The following is a 21,302-nucleotide window of genomic DNA, read 5'->3' on the forward strand; positions in this document are numbered from 1 at the left end:
TTTTTTTTTTTTTTTTTTAACGTGTCCCTTTTCTTTTAGAATTCCCTGAAAGAGATCGGCAAGGAGGGTACGGTCAGAGCTGACGCCGTCAGAGGAGCTTTCGCGTCTCCGGAGGTCGACAGAGCGCTCTCCCAAAGAAACCTGCACCTTCCCTGGGAATTTACTGCTTCACAGCAAAAATTCGGAAGGCATTGCCATCTGAAGGATTCTTCAAGCTGGAGAAAAAGAAAAGAAAAAAAAAACCCTCATAGAATGAACTATATGAATACACTGCAAGACCCAAAGTGCAATCGACCCAGAGGTGACTCCAAATTTCTCCTATCTCACTCCTACCAGGAGCAGGAGAGAGATAAAAGATGAAAAAGAAGAGGCACAAATCCATGATTACACCTTTGGTTTATGTTTTCAATCCAAATCTATAGTGCCAACAAAAGGAGCTAGAAGGTGACAGCCTCTCTTACAGCCCCAGCTTTTATCCAAGGAACATTGTGCTCCCTTATGCAGAGATTCAGGCATGAAGAGGAATATGTTTTCCAAAAAAAACTTGTCAAACAGGCTGGCAGGTTTCCAGAGCCTGTCTGGCCTGTCTTCTGGTGCTGACAAGGGGAGTAGCCAGATCAGCTCAAGTTAAATGACAATAAATATGGATATTTATTTTCAGTGTGCAGAAGCATCTCCAGCCACTCCAATTCTGTGTCATTGTGTGCACGGGGGCAAGAGGGTGTTTCTATTTCCCAAATCCTATTTCTTCAGCCCTGCTGGGCTGAAAAACCCCAGGAAAATGATGAAATTCCATATTCCCGCAAAATAAACATTCCAAAAAGGATAAAGACTCAGTAAATCCTAAAAGTAATTTTTCCCATACCTGTATGGGTGTGTATCTTTACCAAAGGTCACTTCCAGTGTTCTAAAGGGTAAAGTTTTCACCTTAATCTTTGAAAAGCTATCTCACAGTCTGGTGGATCTCACAGCTTGAAGCTGTTCCTTATTGCTGAGTGTAAATAACACTTTCCAAATCTTCCTGGTCATCCCTGCTGCGAGAACGTCTTTGGTTTCCCTCACCTCCCAGATCAGCACTGGCTGCTCATATTGCATATCCCTTCTTGTGGTGGGATTTATTCTTAGCTAGGGCACAGTTTGCCATCCAAGTAAAAAGTTATCTGTTAATATAAGTGCACGCAAGACAGAAATAAAATTTAAAAAAAAAACAACCAAACACCTCACAGGAACAGGAGGTTTTTTTACCTAAATCCAATATACTGAATTGCAAATCACAGAACTGCAAAATGCTGACCCTGATAGATCTATACTAAAAAAACCCAACATATTTAACACCTAAATCTTTCTTGTCTTAGTCTATTTTTATTTCCTGAGATGCTTCACAGCATTCTGGGATATCCATTAGTACAATAAACCCAGCAAATTTGATAGAATTTCTTATAGTATTTATAAAAGTGGAACTGCACAGAGCAGGCAAAGTTAATAGTGACCAAAAACCCCCATAATAATTGGAAATTCTATACTTGCAAGAATAGCTTTGAGAAATTAGTACCATCACACCAATATCTGAGAAAAAAAAAAACATCATAGGTTGAAACACAAGTTTCAAATTAGAAAGGACTGAATAAGCTGTGACTTGATCATCAGGAGGTGCAGGATTTTGGAAGTGATTTGCAACTGGTCACTGAAACCAGCAAGGTTGGCCCAAAAGAAACTACAAAAAATGACAAGGATGGCAAATCCATCTTCGAGAAGTGTTTGATCACCTCTGAAAGCATTACTTTACTCACGTTTGTTTCAAAGAGGACAGAGGACATGAGTTAACATATACAAATGCATCCCCCACTCCAGAATTGAATGAAAATTCCAATTATAAGCCTGAAAACCTGACCCAGGCTGAAAGCTGAAGAAATACCTGTGCCTATCTTTTAATGTGTCAAAGGCACAGCAAAATGTATTAATGTGGACTTGGTACTGTAAGAAAATCAAGTAAGGCTTAACCATATTTCCCATCTTTCACACGGATCTGAGGGCAGCTCCTCACTCGGGGAAGGTAAGAGCAGGACAACACGCTCTATTTGTTTGGGGCTCCAAATCCACAGTGACACTCTTAAGTCACGTATTTCCAATCCACCAGCCTTCCTAGCTGATATCTGCTGACTTTAACATGCCAGGGAACTCGGTGTGGAAAATAAGAGGAAAGTACAAAAGGGAAAAAAAAATCCCACCTCTCCGACTGGACGCCGTTCTTTAAGGAACCAACGTAACTCTTCTTCTTTTCTACAGGCATCACGTCCACAAAGCCACCTCTTTCATCTGAAATGACTCCTGCATGCACTGCAGTTTTGCAGATACTGGAGCTCTGAAAAATATTTAATTATTTTGACTTACACACTGTCCATATTTTCTATATGGACATTTACTATCTCCATAAACACCAAGGAAAACCAGGGAATAAAAAAGAAACAGTTATGAAACAATTCTGTCCCTCTTTTGGACCAACTAGGGGTAAAAGATGTCACGGAGCAGGTTTTGCAGGTACTTCCTAAGCCCTGGTTGTAAGAAGATCCACCATCACTGCAGAGGACAAGCAATCTTTCCATCGGTCCTGTCTGAGGTGGAGCTGCACCTGGGAGACTATCACAGAATCACAACATGGTTTGGATTGGAAGGGACCTTAAAGATCATCTCATTCCAATCCCTGCCATGGGCAGGGAGACCTTCCATTAGCCCAGGTTGCTCCAAGCCCCGTCCAACCTGGCCTTGAACACTTCCAAGGATGGGGCAGCCACAGCTTCTCTGGGCAACCTGTGCCAGGACCTCACCACCCTCACAGGGAACAATTTCTTCCTAATATCCAATCTAAATCCACACTTCTTCTTCTTATCCAGGGCCAAAGCTGAATTGAGGACAACTTTCCAGCCAGGGCCTCTTGGGTCTGCACCAGAGAAACCACTGCGGTGAAACTCTTTGCTAGAGAGCAACCACCTCAGCAAAGTTTATTCACACAGTTGCTTGAAAAAGAAACTCTTTTCCTGAATTAAGCTAAATGACCACTAATTATCCAGGGGAGTTCAAATCCTTCTTTCTAGGAAAAACAGAAGGACTGAATCCATTGAGTAGTGTAGGTTTTGGATAGGCATTACCCTGTAAGACAAAATCCGATGTGGAGGGAGATTAACACTTCTGGAAAGGCTAAAGCTCCTCTATTGCACATCATTCGCCTCCTCTCCAAGATGTGCAGAGTCAGAAGAGCTGGAGGAACACAAAACACTAACAACTGATGACTAAGTTCCCCAAGCATCCAGAAAAAGAGAGCAAAAACAGAGCAGGCTAAGGCGCAGTATAAACTTGGCCATCAGCTCTAGAGGGTTTACATAGAGCAAGCTGGAATAACACAAAGCAAAAACCAGCTTCATGCAGGGGACTGCAGCAGGTGAAAATCCCAACCCCAGACCCTCCCTGATGGCTAAAAATCCAAGTACCACAAAAACAGTGCCAGGGGTAAACTGTATGTACAATACAGACCGTGCTGTTTCATTCTCACAGCCATATATGGCAGCTTTGCCTCGTCCCCTATATATTTTTCACTTTGGATGGCCTATCTCTTGGCAGCTCTCTGAGTTTTGAGTGCCAGTTTGGTATTTTGTTTCTATATATGGTCAGAGGAGCAAGGGAACACTGTGTTTGGAAGATACACAGCGAATCCACCCTAGAATGCGATGGGAAATCTGTTAAATCTAAAACTGGCTCATAAAAATTAAACTGTCCTGAATCAATTTGCAACCCTCTCCACTGGGAGACATCTTAAACAATGTTCAAAGCATTCCTGTTTTTTTTCCAGGACTTGCTGTTCTGCTGCTTACTCAAAGCTTTGACCAACAGACTTTTTATTGCTTTACCCCAAACCTCCTCTTATCACTGTGTTGGATTAGAGCCCTCTTGTATCCCAGGCTGGGCTGTGCTTTGATGAATTGATTGCAGAGCTTTTGGAAGATGAGATATCACAAGAATAAGGCCTTCCTGCCCAAATTGAGGAGTACAACATAGTGAAGCCCCTCGGGATGCTCTGAGAGCACTTCCTGACAAAGCGGACTCCAGAGCACCCACCATAAAATGACAATGCACCTTATAGTGGGTCATTAACAATATTCTGTGACTATGAGCTTAATCACCCAGAATTTCCTCATCAGTGTGACTGGTTTAATCACTGAGTTTGTATCTGCTGAGAGCTGAACCTCCCAGCTTGGTTTGCTCTGGTGCCAAACACCTGCCTCGTTACGCGGGTGGATCCATCCTCCTCCGACCAATTGTGGCATAACTGTGGATAAAAGGCCTTATCTCAAAAGCAGAGAATCGTTCTTTCCTGGCTCCCATGCCCATCCTGGGCAGGGATGGGGATGGGTTTCCCTTCAGACCTATGGCACACCAGGAGCCAGGCAGAGTGACAAATCACAGCATCTCATGAAACCCAAAAGCTCTCTTACAACCTTTAGAAGGATCCTTGGGCGTTCACACAGCTCCAGCATCAAGGCCAGGTTGGATAGGGCTTGGAGCAACCTGGTCTAGTGGAAGGGTGTCCCTGCTCATGACAGGGGGTTGAAACACTGGGTCCCTTCCAACCCAAACCATTCCATGATTCTGTGATCACCCCAGAACCAGGCCTGTCCACTTTTACCATTGCATATTTCTTGCATTTTGTTCATTAAACCCAAAATTTAAGTCTCCTCTATGTCCCTGTTCCACAGTCTAATTTCCTCATGAACAATTCCTTGCACTGTTTTTAAGGAAAAGGCTGCCAATACCTCTCTACATTTGGAGCCATCAGAAGCACCCATGTATAAACTCACAATTCAAGAGAATTTTATTCTGATAAGTAAACCAAAAACTCAATCAGAATGCTTTTAGTCTGGGTAAAAATCCCTTTATACAAACAAGATTAGGTCTCCTATGTCTCCTGAATAAAAATCAGAATTATCCATAAAAGCCTTCAATTCCTCATGTCACAGCTTTTCTCTTCATGGCAAAACAAATTTTATATATCTTCCAGGGATCATGTAAATGTGAACACTATCTTCGGTCAAAAACACAGTGAAGCCTTTTGTTCCATGGACCAGCCAAGCATTTGTGCCACCACAGCTCAGATTGATTATCAGTCTGAGTATTTAGTGAACTGATGCATTAGAGAAGGTGCTAAAAGACCAGAGGGCACCTTGCAGGGACTGCAGACTGGAAATTGGGCCAAATGCTTCGTTTTCTTTTGGATAACTTATTTAATAAGACAGAGTTGGAGCACAAGTCCCCCCAGGGCCATGAAAGCACCACACTAGACATGAAGTTGGCTTCCCAGAGCCCTTTCAAGAACCAGCACTTGTCTCATTGAGCTTATTGCCTGCTTTAATTATTCCTCAGCAGTGGGCTTGGGTTAACTCCCAGCATCTCCTGCTGGAGAGCGTCCTGCACATCCCCTGCTCCCTGGGAAACCCTTTCCCCAAATTCTTCCTGCCTGGCATGGTGTCTCTCTTCTGAGTTTCCCAGCCTAAGCATTCCCAGTATCAATACCTCTCCCTCTGCAGCCCCACTCAGAGCCACCTCAAGCTCTTTTTCCCAACTGGTTTCCCCTGCTTTTCTGCCAACCTCACACCCTCGTGACCACCTCAATGCTTTCTTAGCACCCCCACATCACCCTGTTAGTCCAGTAGTCCAGAAAAAGGTTCACCAAACCCTCTAGGAAGTGGCCACATACTTTTTTATTACTATTATTTTTTTGTTTTCTCCCAAATCACCATCCATGCCCCCACTTTTATGAAACAATACCCAGGAGGGACGATAGGAAATGGAGCTCGTGGTTCATTAAAGGACACTAATCCTTTTGCGTCAGTGCAATGCCAGCCTGGGCTGCTGCTCCTCCCCTAATACTCTTGTAATTCGGGGTAATCTGAGGTAGTTTTGTCCTCAGTAAAAAAGAGAAAACTATTTCCCATTTCCTGCAGGTAGGAGCACACAGGAAGGCAGGTACTGCAGGGCAGCAGCTGCCTGGTGGATTTGCCTGTGAGCCAGTCCAGGACAACCTGTTTGTGCAGCTCTACCTTTTAAAAAATGGGTCTCAGGCAAAATAAAAAAAAAAATAAAATAGTGGGTTTTTTGAAAAAATTGCTTTTGAAATTGCTTCCCCAAATTAGTGTATGATTTCTGCAGGGTGGTTTTTCTCAGGAGTCTGCAAAGCTCCAAGGTGACCCCAGGCTGGGGGTCCACAAGCTGCTGATTGCTTCCCCCAGGGCTTTGAAAATACATGTTCCTACAGGGCACAGAGCTGCCAGGGAGCTGGAATTTCTGGACACAATATCCAATGGCAAAAAGAAAAAGGAGGAGAAAAACATAACAACCAGGCACCCGCAAATGGAAAAACACTGAGACCCAGTTTTTAGAGGCCTCATATTAAGAGATTTCAAGAAACTGCCTCTTTGCCTAGTTTTAGCATCAAGCCTCTGCTCATCCCCAGGACCAGAGTTTAGAAAAACAAACCCATAAAAGCAGATCACATGCCTTCTTTCCACTGCTCTGAGCTCTGTCAGAAATGCTGTTCAGCTCCCAAAAAGTGGACAGAGGTGAGGAAAGAAAGCCTGGTTTTGCCAACTCTATAGTGTGACAGTATATAATAAAACCCCTTTGTTGCACAGCTGTGGATTCCAAAGTGCTTTGCAAAGGTGGACAAGTGCTGCCATGACTTCACAGCCAGAGCTCATAAGGCAGGGAATGGTTAAATGACATGCCCAAGTTTTTAAGAGTAAGTTGGTGTTGAAGGGTAGAAGGGCTCCCCAAGCCTGCTGACCATAAGTCATGGAGTTATTAAGAGACATGTTCAAATCCTTAAGAATAAGTCAGTGTTGGAGAGCAGAAGGGCTGCACAAGCTTGTTGAGCTCAGCCTTCACCTCCATTTACCCGTCTGCACAAAGATCACAGAGAGTTTGGCCTTTTTTCCCTAAATCCCAGAGCATGACCCCAGCTCTGTGACACAGATGTCACCACACACAGAGTCAGAGGGGAAGGATCATACTCACATCTGCATAAACGTTGGTGCCAAACACGGGTGCCCAGTACGACGGCTCATCCTTACAGTGGGCTGGACAATAAATCCTAGAAAACAAGTTATTCATATTTATTCTCCATATCAAGGCTGAACAGGAAAGAGAGCTGCATTCCTGGGACATTTCAAGTGCCTGCATCTGGTCTGCAGGTGGCAACAGTGAATTTAATTATTTGTTCCCCTCAGATGACATTTGGTTGTTACTGCAGAACTGCAAATAGAGGGATTTAGACCAGTAAAAAAGGGATTGGTCTTTTATGACCTTTTCAAAGGGGAGCACCTGCATTTTTGCACAGTGCTGTGCACGTAAGTCTTTGCATGTTTGTGCTCCCCCGCCCTGCCACAACCTACACCTGCAAAGAGCAGCTTTCTAGAACATTCTTCCATGTTTTACAGTAGAAAGAAAAACCACATCCCAAAAATAGCAAATGCAAGAGAGTAAAGGCAGTGTGTGAAGTTGAACACTCATACATTGAGGTGTGCAGTGATGGGATCCCATAGCCTGACTTACGTGTTACTGAGGTGATCCGAAAACATAACATGAGTTTTCTGTTGTGATGGTAAGAAAAGCAGGGTGGCAGGAGGAAACACGCCATTCTCGACCCCCTCCTCTAGTTCATCCAGTAAAATCAGCTCTACTCCCACCAGCCCTCAGATTCAGGGAGCTCAGTACCCCCTGTTAAGCTGCCCCTCTTTGGAGCAGAGAAGATGGGTTTGTGTTACCTGGGGCAGTGGCTCGCTGGCTTTTTGAAGTGACACAACTCAGCTACTGTGGTGTAACAATCCAGTGTCTGTGCTGCCAGGAGAAACAGGGAGAGGAAAATTATTAGACCTAAAAGCTCAGGTAGCTGCAGAAAACACATGTCACAGTCGCACAACACATCTGGTGAGACCCAGCTGAGGGCACCAAGGGGAAAGCTGCTCACTCCCACACCAGCAGCAAAAGCCCAGGAGAGGGTTGACCAGCTCTCCAGCAGGAATCCTGGCACCATAACACTGTGTGGCCTTGAAAAAGTCACAGCTTTCAAAAGGGAAAAGCTGATCCACAACATGTGTTTTTGCTACAGCTCCAAGTGTGGAGATATAATAGTCTGATCCCTACAGCTCTCCCTGAAGATGGCTCAGGTGGATCTATTCAAAGTGATGATTCTGTGTAGGAGGAATTTTTCAAAGATATTCAGGAAGTGGGAATTGTTTAAAAAGTAGAGCTCCACAGTATTTATTTATATGCTCATCACAAACGTGATGACTCACTGTTAGAAACTAATTTCACATGTATTACGTGTTCCATTACAATATTGCACTGGGACATTAGCCACTAGTTTTTTTCAGCTTTGGAAGTGTTCACACTAGACTGAGGTTTTCATACATGGATGGCTCATCTTCCATCCCTTTGCTATCAGAAGTTTGTGACGCTGCAGCTCAAGTTTTGACCCCACCATGGTCCATCACCGGGAGATGCTGCTGGAAATGGCCCATTATCACAATTTTCTGTACCTTTTTCTGAAATATCCACAGAAAAAATGAGCTGCTGGTGCTGCCCACAGTAGGTGGGCAATCACTCCAGGGTTCTAGCTCACCCTAGATCACCACTCCAGGGTTTGGCTGTGGTACAGAACTATTTGACACAACCGCTCAAAAAGAAAAAGAGCACTGAAAAGAGTGATGTTTTCAAATATCCCACCAAACTTCAGCAACAATATTTTTTTTCCCCTCAACTTTTGAAACTTACTTGTGACTTTGGAAACCATGAATGCGTTCGAAGGTTTACTTTTCCTGCAAAATAAGCAAAGAAAATAATATATTAAAAATGAGCATAGCAGAATGACTTGGGTCGCTCTGCCTACGTATGAGTAGCAAAGAGAATTCAACATCATTTGGAGCTCAAATACATTTGGTGTTTAAAGCAAACACCAAACTTTCTGGTGAAGGCAGTACCTAAAAGACTCCACGCCGTTCCTGGTGGACTTCACAAAAGCAGGTGTTCTCCCCTTCCTTGTGATATCCACCAGCCCTCCTTCGTTATCCAGGATGCCATAATGGATGGCAGCACGACAAATGCTGGATGACTGACAAGAGCACAAATAAATAGCGTGTGAAATAAATCTGCCCAACCACTGGGCGAAAAAAAGAAGGAGAAATTAAACCACCACCAAAGCACCAAGTGGAAAATAAGCTGAGTACGCTCCTTTGGAATCTGGTTGTTAAATCTTACTCTCCCAGCACAGCCTTATTCTTTTATTACTACTATTATTTTAAGCTCTGCCTAGTTGAATGGCTTTTTTTTTTTTTTTAAATAACAAAACCATACATTTAAATACAATTTAGAAGAAAAGCAGTGTTGGAAGTGAACGACCAGTCTGAAATATTTCCAGTTCTCAACAAAATATTCCAACCCAAAATATTTCTGCTGACACCACTTGGAGGGGATGGCTGGCTGCAATCACAAGAGTTGCAGGGGTGATGCAGTCACACACCAACAGTTGGAATGGGGAAAGAAAACCAGATTTTACACAAAAAAAATTTTTATCTTCAACCTTTACTCACCCCAAAAGTAGTTTTGATGGGAAAACGGTGCCATGCTTTATTTATAAATTATCTTGCTAACTCAAGATCCAGCAAATCAGCCCCAAATATTATTTAGTTGCAGCATTTAACAGTGTTTTTCATCAAAAGCTGCCCACACCAATGAACAGCTCTTTGTAAGAGCTGCCTATTGATCCCCATCCCTCACGTTCTGTGGGTGTCCACATTAAGGACAACTCACGATAAAATCGCGTCTGGAATCACTTTGCTTTCCCAGACTCCTTTTTATTTCATCACTAAGATGAGGAAAATACAGATAATCTTTATTAGCACCATTTTACAGCACCACAAGCGGAGAATATGAAAAGCCAAATTACACTAGAATGGCTGGCATTTCCCATTTCTGTTATTACCACTAACTCCCCACAAGTTACATCCATGAGCTATTAAAAGGTACTTACACTTTCATAATAAAATGTTCCAAAGATCTTTCCCTTACTGTACAAGCAGCCAGCTGGGCACAAATACCTGGTGAAGATATATATCTTTGAGGGTGGTAAAAAACAATTCAAGAAAAACAGACTTTGACTCCACTTAATAGTCATTCCATTCATTTCACGTAACTCTTCCATTTTAAAAACAAGATTGCAAAATAGCTACTTTTTAAAACGGTTTCTCCACCCTCCTTAAGAACCCAACCCAATATTTAGATTCTGCGGATTTGGTTTTTCTCCAAGTGATAAACTGTCCTGTTCTTTGCAGAAACCTTAACCAGAAGTTCTTGACTGGCTGGGGGGGGACAAGCCATGAATTATTGGTCTGGCTTGGACAGCAGTGGAATGCATGAAAAACGCTCGAAAAATGACTCTGCCAAAATTTACTGAATTATTTTGGCCACCTGAAACTCTGGGTCATCACGGCTGAATAAAATAAACCAAAGCACCGTATTGCCAGGCTTGGCTGAAGGCTTGCATGAGGAGAAATTTAGAGGATGTTTTTTGTTGGGTTTTGTTGAGATTTTATTTGGTTTGTTTAGTAGATAGTCACAAAAAAATAAGCAGTACAGCCTATCCTATGCTTGCAACAACTGAGCAATATTTAGATTACTTTTTCCCGCAGCGCTCCAAGAAATAGCAATAAAACACTACCTGTTGCATGTTGAGCCTCTGCATTTGTCTCTCATCTTGGTTTCACAGGTAATGACTTGTGCTGGGGAGAAATAAATAAACAAATAAATAAATATTTTGAAAGGAAAGAGCTCAGCCTGCTCCTGCACAACCTCCACACATCTTTCCTGGAGGTCTTTGGTGCAGCAAGATAAAATCTTATTTTATCCAGCCTGGAGCAATTCGTACCTCTTTAGCTCTTCACCTGAGACAGGTGTCTCTGGAATATTAGCAAGGAAGAAGCATCTGACAGCTGAAGGCTTTGATTTACAGCCCGAGGTCTGCAGTCAGAGTCTCATTCTCCATTTAATTACAGACTCTCCAGATTTCAGTAGATAAACTTGAAAAGGATGTGTTGGCTTGCCTCACCTTGTTTGCTCAATAAGTCTTTTAATTAACAACAGTTAGAACACAACTGAGGAAGTACCAGCAGCTCTACAAATGACTTCAGAAATCTTCCCAAGCAAAAAAATAAAGAGGAAACAAAGTATAAAACCCAGAAAAGCTGCAAAGAGGGGAACTGCTGAGTGCAGAGTGTTTTAAATGGGAAATAAAACCTGTATTTTCTAAATTGATTCCTGATGGAGGGACCTTTGATACATTGATATTTTACTGAGATAAGGAGGACATAGACCTGCTGGAGTGAGTCCAGGGGATGCCACAGAGATGTTCCACGTGCTAGGGCATCTCTGCCATGGAGACAAGCTGGGAGAGCTGGGAGTGTTCACCTGGAGAAGAGAAGGCTCCAGAGAGACCTCAGAGCCCCTTCCAGTGCCTAAAGGGGCTCCAAAAGAGCTGGAGAGGCACTCTGGACAAGGGCCTGGAGGGACAGGACAAAGGGGAATGGCTTTCCCACTGCCAGAGGGCAGGGTTAGATGGGATATTGGGAAGGAATTCTTGGCTGTGAGGGTGGGAAGGCCCTGGCACAGGTTGCCCAGAGAAGCTGTGGCTGCCCCATCCCTGGATATGTCCAAGGCCAGGTTGGACAGGGCTTGTAGCAACCTGGGCTACTGGAAGGTGTCCCTGCCCATGGCAGGGGGTGGAACAGGATACAGGATGAAGTTTAAGGTCCCTTCCAACCCAAACCAGTCTGTGATTCTATGAAATGGCTTAAACAAACAAATACCTGTTGCAGATTGATGTGCAGAAGGCACGAGCGGCTTTTGAAAGCTTTGTTCACCACTTCTGGCAGGTTCCTGCTACAAGCAGCAGTGGATTTTCACACAGATTACCTCCCTCTCCACTCAAACATCCCCCCAGTTGTTTTTTTCCCTGAGCTTCCTCATCACTTTCCACCCTTTTTCCCATTGAGGTGCTTAAAAACTCATAGAAGCTGAAAAAGAGAGAGGTTGTCTTACTCATGTAGGATTCTGGGATGATTTTCTTGGGCTTGATAGATTTGCTGGGCTTGCTTTCCGGAGGGTAGAACCTCACTGGCTTTTGCTCTGCCACCTGTGGAATCTCCACTTCATTGGTCTCATCTGTCTCACCTATGATGGGATCTTCATAACGGTAATCTGGTTAGAAGAGAGGATTAAAAATAATTACAGTGTGTTCACATGGGTGGGGAGATCAGGCAGGTTCATGTTTTGAGGGAGGTGATTTAGTTTGACAAGGATCTGCTTTAAAACACCTGGAAGATCAAAAATGCCCATTAGATGCAGCACAGAGCTATTCCCAGGGAATGTGAGGGGAGGTTGCTCCTTTCCCACTCCTCTGGGCATGAAGCAGCATTTATAGCATCTTACAGTAAAGATTTGAAAGGATCCCCACTAATTAGTGAAAAGAGTGCTGATATTGCTGCTCCTGTTTCCCACAGAGCTCTTCCCTCTGACGGAAAACACAAATAGGTTGAAGAGCACATATTCCAACAGGGCATTCCCTCCCCTCTCCCCACTGCAGCCCACCTGCACCCCAGGGTCCTCCCCCAAACCCCACAAGGTGAAAAATGAGAAATGCCAGGTTGCAGCAAAATAAGCCTCTGCTTTGGGCAAGTCTCCAGGGAATCTGCCTCTTTTCAGGAGCCCAGTTCTCTCTGAAGCTAAACATGTGGGAGGAGAAAAACGACCCCAGGAGCTCCTGCATGCTGAGGGACAGCACTGCTATACTGGAGGGCTCACATTAATAATGTGTTTTACTCTCCTGAGTGAGGAAAAGTCATCCAGGATCCCTTTCTCTCCTCTGAGAGACAGGAATCACTGCATTCATCTTGCAGCTATGAAAACCAAGGTGGGGAGGGAGGAAAAGGCTCCATCCCTGGCCCCCGAAGGAGCAGGGCAGGTGGCCAAGCTCTGCCCACCCACGTCACCTCTGGGAAGCACTGGAGAACATTCCCTTCCCAAACAAACCCCGCAAGGACGGGATCGCTCCTGCCAGTGCTCAAAATCCTGCTGGAGCTCCCGAGCCAAACCTCTGGAAGCTCAGAGCTACTTCTCCCCGTCCCAGCTCTTTCATTTTCCCCAGGAAAACATGCTGAATCCAAGCTCCAGATTTTAAGCAGTTAAGAGGTTTTCAGCTCCAGCAGTGGCTGACGATTTCCCACGTGTCGCGATGTCGAAATGTTTAAGGATGACTAATTAAAAGGTGCACAAAGCTGTGGCTGCTTCTAATTAGAAGTTTCCACACCCTTGCTCAGCAATTTTCCCTATCCCAGAGGGTGCCCCAAGCCCCTCACCACGTACCTTTGTAGCAGAGGTTATTCTGGCAGCCTCCTCCATAGCTCGGGGGGCACTCGGAGCAGGGACGGCCGGTCTTGTACGGAGCTTCTCCGATCCAGTTGCCCCTGCAAGCACAGGAGAAACGTGCACCCATCAGACACCCAAACACCCACCCAAGACTAGAAACATCACCTGGCCCAAAGCAACTAAACAAAGACTAAACAACCAGCCCAGGAAAGTTTTGTAGGAAAAAATGTTCTTCCTCATGTCACCTCCAAAATGACATTTTTAGGCGTTGACATAAATATATCGTGTGCAGTGTCACCTTTATATTAACTTCCAATATAAACACTGGGATCTTATGTAAACAGAAATAAATCAGTGGATTACTGCATTTTTCTCAAAAAACTTCTCAAAAGAAAAGCCCATTTGGGCACTTTGTCCTGCAAACTTTAGGGGCCGAGGAGGTTGAAGGAGCCGGAGTTAAGCCCACGGCTACGAACTCCTGGGTTATTGCTCTTTCAGCTGTCTCCACCTATAAGGCTAGATGAGGACAGTGTGCACCGATGCCAGAGAGAAAAGATTAAGCAGAAACTGTAGGAATAGAGTATTTTTCCATCCAGCAGCCCTCAATGGATGACGTGCAAATGGCCCAGCCTGTTGTGGGAGCTGTGCAGGAGATGAGGAGCAGTTTGTTAAACCCCTCCAAACCACGAGCAAAACGAGTATCTAACCAGGGGAGAGGGGCTTAGACAACACACCCAAAGAGCTCTGTCTGGGTCATGACAGCTCTATACCCACACACCTTTTTCCTTTGCATTATTCTGCACTATGATCCCCAGAAGTCAGATGCTGTCCAAGCCGCTCCATTTGCATAAAGGTGGCTTCCCTATTTCATTTTGTTTTGAAGTTTTAAATTGCCAAGGGCTTGGAGTGGGAATGTTTCTGCTATTAGCCATTAAACCAGAAAATATTAAGTGCCATTGCCAGGTAGGAAACTTCTCCTGGTTGTAGTAGGCAAGAAATGTAATTTTCATTTTGCAATTTAAGCAAACCATCGAGCTAGGGAGATTTTCACTGATGCAGTTATTTCAGGGTTTTTTTGGCATTCACCACCACCCCATCCCCTCCCACCCTCTGACAGCAGAGAGCAAGCCTCACTCAGCAGCACACGCCAGCTCCATCCTGGCCACCTCCTGCTCCTCCTTCCCTTCCCGTGGCAGGAACATCAAAGCTCCAGCCTGGCCCAGGCCCCTCATTCAGTTTTCCAGGCAGTGCTCAGTAGTTTTGAACCAGCCCTGTGTTGCTGCCTAAAGAGAAAATTTAAAGCCACAACCACCAGTCTAGACTGCCTGAAATCTCTTCCCCAGATCCTGGGCTAGTTAAGCAACCTGCCAGTTTTGGGAGAGCTGGAGAGAGCCCAGCTGCTCTGCCTTACTTGGGGGAGTAGTTGCAGACCAGGTAGACAGCGTTCTCCCAGATTTCTCCCCAGACATTCATCTGCTTGCAGACGTTGACAGCACAGCCAATCTTGTTGGTCGTGGCCCAGACTATCTGCAAGGGCAATACAGTTATTGAAAAATAAGGAAATCCCCCCAATCCAGGCACAGCTGGGACATGTGGAGAGTTTGGGTACAATGGTGTCCTCTACCTGGGTGTAGTGTGTGCACATAGAGCCTGTGCACTTGTCTGGGCACCACGGGTTGCACTCATGAGGATGAGGAAATGTGTAATCTTTGACTTCATCATACCAAGACTGGACGTGGAAAGCTGGGGATCGATACCTGAAGGAGAAAAAAGGCAGTTTGAATCATGACGTTCTGGTAGAAATTTTGGAATTAAAAAAAAATCTCATTGACAATGTTAATGATGATAGTTAAGATTAGATATTGGGAAGAAATTCTTCCCTGTGAGGGTGGTGAGGCCCTGGCACAGGTTGCCCAGAGAAGCTGCCTCATCCCTGGAAGCATTCAAACCCATGTTGGATAGGGCTTGGAGCAACCTGGTCTCATGGAAGGTGTCCCTGACCATGACAGCATAGCTGGAACTGGGTGATCTTTTAGGTCCCTTCCAACCCAAACTGTTGTGTGTTTCTATGATTTTTTCCCTTAGATTCACAGCCTGACCTGACTCTGTATTATTTATAGGTTTGACACGATCCTCAAGTGCCACTGCCCTGAAATGCCCTTCTCACTTTTCCACACAACTACAAAATAACTTCTAGTTTGGCGGAAAGTTGTATTTTGAAAGTAAACAGAAGTGAGGGTTTGCCAAACATCTTAAACCAAAAGCCATCGTGTACCTATTTTACCACCAGGCAATTTGCTAAATCTGGAAGTACCCCCAGAGCTAATACTGTAAGACCTTGGAAAGTGAGTGGGCTTTTCCACACTCACATCCCACCACGAGCTGGTGAAGAGTAGCCGGAGCACTACATCCCTATCCCACCTTCTATTGCAGGAATTTCCCCCTGCACTGAGCCCCCCATGTACTTTGTGTAACCTATGCTCCAAGTACCACAGCCTGGGGCAGTGCTGATGCTGCTTGTGCACATCAGGGAGCACAAATGGTGTCAAAATTACCTGTAGAAATATGGATTTTACACGCTACATACGCAGAGGAAACAAACTGATCTGCAAACTGCACCAAAGCCACTGCTTTTTATTGCTTTCAACAGCTCACATGGAGCAAGCTGCCAGAATTCCAAATGATATCATTACCAACTGGAGCTCACTCTTTCAGCCAACTTTTCATTAAAAATCATTCATTAGAAGTATTTTGAAAACATCCATCTCATGATGTCATGAGGCGAATACTTTCCGAGTCCTACTTTGCAGGAGAGGAAATTGAGGCAATCAAGTTATGGCCCGTTCCTGAAAAAGCTGAGATAAATCTGATTTCTCTTTCCTCTCAGTGGCTGCAAAGGGAGCAAGATTGGATCTACCTCCATCAGGAACCCATGGCCATCTTGAACACTTGTAGGAGAGCCAAGAACAGCACGATCTTTTGACTTTGTTTCCAATGGATTAACCACTCTACTTTCCAATCATTAGTTAATTCTGCCAACAAAAACGAGCCCGATTTTTATATCAGGCTAATTTCACACCAGCAAATTTCCATTGCTTTCCACCAAGTTCTACCTGATTTACAGCAGACATAACTGCATTTCCACCCAGGAAATGGGTGGAAATCCCTCAGGGCTCCTGAACAAGTACAAGATGTTTGCTGTGCAAAGCAGGTTTAACCTATAAAAGGCTTAACAACACGGGCTTAACAAAAAAGAAATTTCACCTTGAGATGGAGAGGAAAATCCATTTGGAAGCCTTAACATCAGCTTTCTTAACTAAGAACTCTGGTTTAAAAACTTGCCCCAGAAAGTTGAAAAAAAAAAAAAATCTACAAAGTGTTCTCAGGAAAGAGAAATTAGAAGCCGGATAAATATTTGTTGAAAATACAGCAAGAGATAATTAAATTCATAACTAACAGTTGAATCCAGACATGGCTCCTGAGAAACTTCAGCTTTCCCCTGGTTCTCTACATGATGCCAGAACCCTTCCCTGAAACAGCAGATTTAGGAGCAAGGGTTAAGACTTCTGATCTCCTTAAGGAGTAGGAGTGACCTTAAGCAGGTTACAGCTGTGTTACCCAGAGACACAGATGGGTGGAGGAGCCCAAATCAATGCTGGTTCGCTGGGAACTGTGGTGGCTGCAGGTGTTACTGGGATAACTGTTCCACCAAAGCAATCACAATTAATGATCCTCAGCTTTTCTTCCCTTTCCCCAGTGCTCTGTCAAGCACCAAAGCAAGCTTTTCCAACTGTCTCTAAAGGAGGATCCATAAATTGCTCTTTGCAGTGATTCTGTAGCCCCCCCAGCTCTTACCTGCCCCAGTGAACCGCCAAGTTCTGCCCGATTGACCTGATGAGGTCACTGGGCCCGTGGTCCCAGATGCACTGCTGAGCCCAGGCCTGGGCTGATCTTTCCAGCTCATCATCCCAGGTCTTCAGGGCATGGAGAGAGAAAACAACAGGTCATTTTTTCATCTCAGACTTATTAGATCAAGAGATGAAACCAAGAGCAGTTACTGGAGAAAGGTTAAATTACAGTTCATGTGTACGTGTCCAGCCTGCTCTGATGGAGCCAGCACAGTTCAGTGATGTGCCCCAACCTAAAGCCACATTTCTCAAGATGTTCCATTGTCATGAAAGTCCAGGGCACTAAAGGGTCTGTGATTTGGCCTGGTTGATGCCATGCTTCTTGGGAAATGCTTTACACAGGTCAGCAGAAGACACACAGACACACCTGGGAAGAGCTCAGGAAGCCATCCAGACTATCCACCCTAAAACACCAGATATTCTTGACAGGGTTTTTTTCCTAATATATTTTAAAAAAAAATTAAAAAATTAAAAGTCAAGGTTGGAGTCTCAGGACTTGCTCATGACACCTATTTCTGAGACTTGCAAGAGTTCGAATGTGCAGTCAGTGCTTTGATGTTGATTTTCCATCATTCCTTACTGTCGGGATATCTCCATTCTTTCCCATCAAGGACAATTCCAACAGTGGATGTATTCCTGCCCTCTGCTACCACATAGCTGGAGATTTTTGGTCCAAGTTCTTAATCAAGAAGTGTGGATCTGAGTCTCCCAGTCCCAACTCCCCATCTCCTTCCAGACTAACTGCAGAGTCCACCAATGGATCCAGCCAAATGCATCAGAGCAGGCAAAGTCCCAGTTAATCTCACTCTCACTCAAAGGCATGAGGTTGGAAGTGACAAATCCCATTTCTGTTCCCACTGAGGGAAGGACGTTAGTGTGAGATCACTCCTCATGGAATATCACCCAGCTGGAAGCCAAAGCAGCGCTCAAACATGACACAAAGGCAAATAGGAAAGCAGCTCTGCTGGCTCCGCTGCCCAGGAGTGTATTTGTTCTAAAAGCCAGACTTGCTGGGCCCAGCAGCCAGTGCCCTGAATTCATTGTGTAATTACTGACAGCTGCTCTATTCAGAACAGCCCTCAGAGGATAATTCATTGGGATTAAAATATTACCACACATTCCTACAAATAAAACAAAAGAGAAGAGAGGTCTTGTAATGTGTCTCCAGCCCATTCACGTGCCAGCACAAGATTGTCCTTTTGGACATTTACCATCACAACCAGCTGCTCTTTCCAAGTCCTGTCTTCTCCAGAAAAAAGCAACTTCTGATCTCAAACATATCAAAGGACCTGCAGAGCCTTTTTGGAGGGCTGGAGAGCATTCAGGCTCCCAAACACATTTAAAAACCATCAAGTGTTCGTTCTGAGTGAGTATCTGGACACAGTGTCAGGCAGTCATAGCTGGGATGGGGAAGGACTGTGCATCCCTGGATAAGAGGAGAGGAAAACACAGTGTCTCCTGGAACTTGGTGTGTCCACACTATCTGTGTAAAGAAAACATGAGCTCATCTCACTGAGCTCACAGCCCAGGCCTCCCAGAACAGCTTATCATTAAACACACTCAGCAACCCAGATTCCAACAACATCCCAGAGCTGCCCTGGGCTCATCAGCCTGGCTTTGGGCTGACCAGTGACCAAGCAAATCCACGTCAGTCTGCAAAACCCCGTGTGGACACAGCTCTGACCCAGGGAATGAAACCATTTTCCGTCCCAGCCCTCCAGCTCCTTGAAGGTGATGGGATTGGACCCACCACACACATTCCCAAACCTCTATCCCAGCAGACTGTTGCAGCTGTGCCGAGACACACAGCTTTTTGTGGTCTCCCACTTTCTGCGCTCGGCAGTGACCAGCCACAACCCGCCTTCCCATCCAACACAAAAGCCACAGACACTCTCCCAAGACGTTCTGCGCTGCGAGTTCCCCAGGCTTTCTAGCACAGCATCATTCCCTGCAGCCTCAGAGGCGGAGATGCTCCAAAGTTCCTAATTTAATGCAGAGACGTTGTGAGCAATAGGCCATTAAAAGGAAATTAATGCCAACATTTGCGTCCCATCTCCCTTTGATGCCTACGGATAAAATAAATGAGCTCGGACAAAAGACACTCAACAGGTAATTGGGAATGAGCTCTGTCTTTGCACAGCTTTGTTCTGGATGAGCAGAGAAGTTCATTTCTGCAGGCTCAGATTACAAAGCCATCCCATTTAAATCAGAGCAGTTATTTGCCTCTTGCTTCTCAGACGCGAGTGCGGTCAGGACGCTGGAATTATTTCAGAGCAATAAGTATGGGGGGGGGGGAAAGAGATTTCAGACTTTCCCAGCTACACTTGCAAGAATTCTTTATGCCAATATTCAAAGCAGTATCTAGGAAGATTGCTGAAGCCAGAGGGGCAATGAGCCTGTGCTCAGTTTCCTTCACAAGCAGAGGCTGAGAATCCTTTGGGTATGTGCAATTCCAAGTGATTTAGCACATGGACTGTCTTTTTCACTCCTGAAAATTCATAATGGTTTTTGAAAGTACAGTATATATTATATATAAAAAATATATGCATGGCATACACATGTTATGCTACAACTTGTAGGTTCAGATTTAGTAAGAACACATCCCACAAAAAGTCTTCTTACTCAGCCTCAGGACTTTGCAAACCTGACTCCAGACATCTGAGTTCCAGTGATCAGGTTACTCACTCATTATCCTCTCCAGCTTAGACTTTCTGCAGTACTGGCAGCTTACTTTTAAAAGTGCCATGAAACTTCAGGGCTGACATGTCCTGGCAGAGCCCTGGATGTGCTTTGCTAACCCCCACAGAAATACTATCCCATCCTGACAGGGAAAGTCAGCACCCTACAGTTGAGAGGAAGGATGCATACCTTATACATGAAAACAAACTATTTTCCTTCCAGCAATCTGCACTGAGAACAATTTTGCTTTATCCAGCTGTCTCTGAGGCCGCTGCAAGAGGAAAGACTTCTGTCTTTCATCACTGCTGAAAGCCATCTGACTAAGCCATATTAAAAGGTCACAATGCCTTAGGATCTATTATGTCCTTTTTTTACTCTGGGTCCATTATGTTCTTTTTACTCTGGGCCTATTAACAAGGGGTTTGTTTTGGTCTTGGCACCCATCCACTGCTGTTACAAAGTCCAAACACGCAGTGGAAGTGTCGATCATAGATTTGTTAGAGGGGTTAAGGTAATTCTGTGCTGGCCCAGCTTCATCAGGAAGTTGTGCACTGCTCACTCATTTTCCATTAACACTGAATACCTGTGCCAACTTTCAATTAATTACACAAACCCAGCAGCTAAACTGTATCTTTCTTCATTTTTTCAGTCTGCTTCACCTTTATCCCATATGTATATAATTCTTTTCATCTCCAGATGAGTCATAGGACCCAGTTTGGTATTGGATTCTTATCAACAATGTCCAACAACTTAAGTTCATCCTGTAGTAGTTAAATATGTCCCTTTCCTGGAATACTTTTGCCCCCATTGCCATTTTAGATCACTTAAATGCATCGGATATGGAGCTGGGAGAAAGGACTTTCACAAGGCAGTGTTTGGAGATGGATGGGCAAGAACATGCTCTACCTACTTATGCCCAAATTATCGCTGCACGTCGCTGGTGACACTCCACACGGGCACCAAAGGGAAAGAGAAAAGTTTATCTGTGGTACTAAAGACAGACCATCCTCTTAAACGAGTCCAAATGAGAAATGTCCTATGCAGGACAAAGAATTAAAGAGAAATTCCCGTTCAGCTTATACACAGCATTTCCAAGTCATCCTGGGTAAACAAGAACACATGAAAGGCTGATTATGGCCCTTCCAAGCAGCACCATCTTATACTCAGTTCCTTTCTTCACAGCACATAAGGCCCTTTCATTTGCCCTCAATCAGCCATAAAAACCACTAGAAAAGCTCCCTGAGCAAAGGC

General features: G+C 44.6%; 1 protein-coding gene across 1 annotated transcript in view; it reads right to left on the reverse strand.

The window, feature by feature from the left end:
- CRISPLD2 (cysteine rich secretory protein LCCL domain containing 2) overlaps window positions 1–21,302 on the reverse strand; it is a 28,078-nt gene continuing 6,776 nt past the window's right edge. The window contains exons 4-16 of the mRNA XM_027646755.1: window positions 17,320–17,438; window positions 15,089–15,221; window positions 14,876–14,991; window positions 13,462–13,562; window positions 12,139–12,297; window positions 10,763–10,823; window positions 10,076–10,142; window positions 9,027–9,157; window positions 8,821–8,864; window positions 7,812–7,884; window positions 7,063–7,138; window positions 2,229–2,362; window positions 1–215 (exon numbers count right to left, since the gene is read on the reverse strand). Coding sequence (XP_027502556.1) covers window positions 161–215; window positions 2,229–2,362; window positions 7,063–7,138; window positions 7,812–7,884; window positions 8,821–8,864; window positions 9,027–9,157; window positions 10,076–10,142; window positions 10,763–10,823; window positions 12,139–12,297; window positions 13,462–13,562; window positions 14,876–14,991; window positions 15,089–15,221; window positions 17,320–17,438 — 1,269 coding nt within the window. The 3' untranslated portion in view covers window positions 1–160. The remainder of the gene's footprint in view (window positions 216–2,228; window positions 2,363–7,062; window positions 7,139–7,811; window positions 7,885–8,820; window positions 8,865–9,026; window positions 9,158–10,075; window positions 10,143–10,762; window positions 10,824–12,138; window positions 12,298–13,461; window positions 13,563–14,875; window positions 14,992–15,088; window positions 15,222–17,319; window positions 17,439–21,302) is intronic.

This window comes from Corapipo altera, unplaced genomic scaffold (genome assembly GCF_003945725.1).
Source record: "Corapipo altera isolate COAL_440 unplaced genomic scaffold, ASM394572v1 62, whole genome shotgun sequence".
Lineage (NCBI taxonomy): Eukaryota > Metazoa > Chordata > Aves > Passeriformes > Pipridae > Corapipo > Corapipo altera.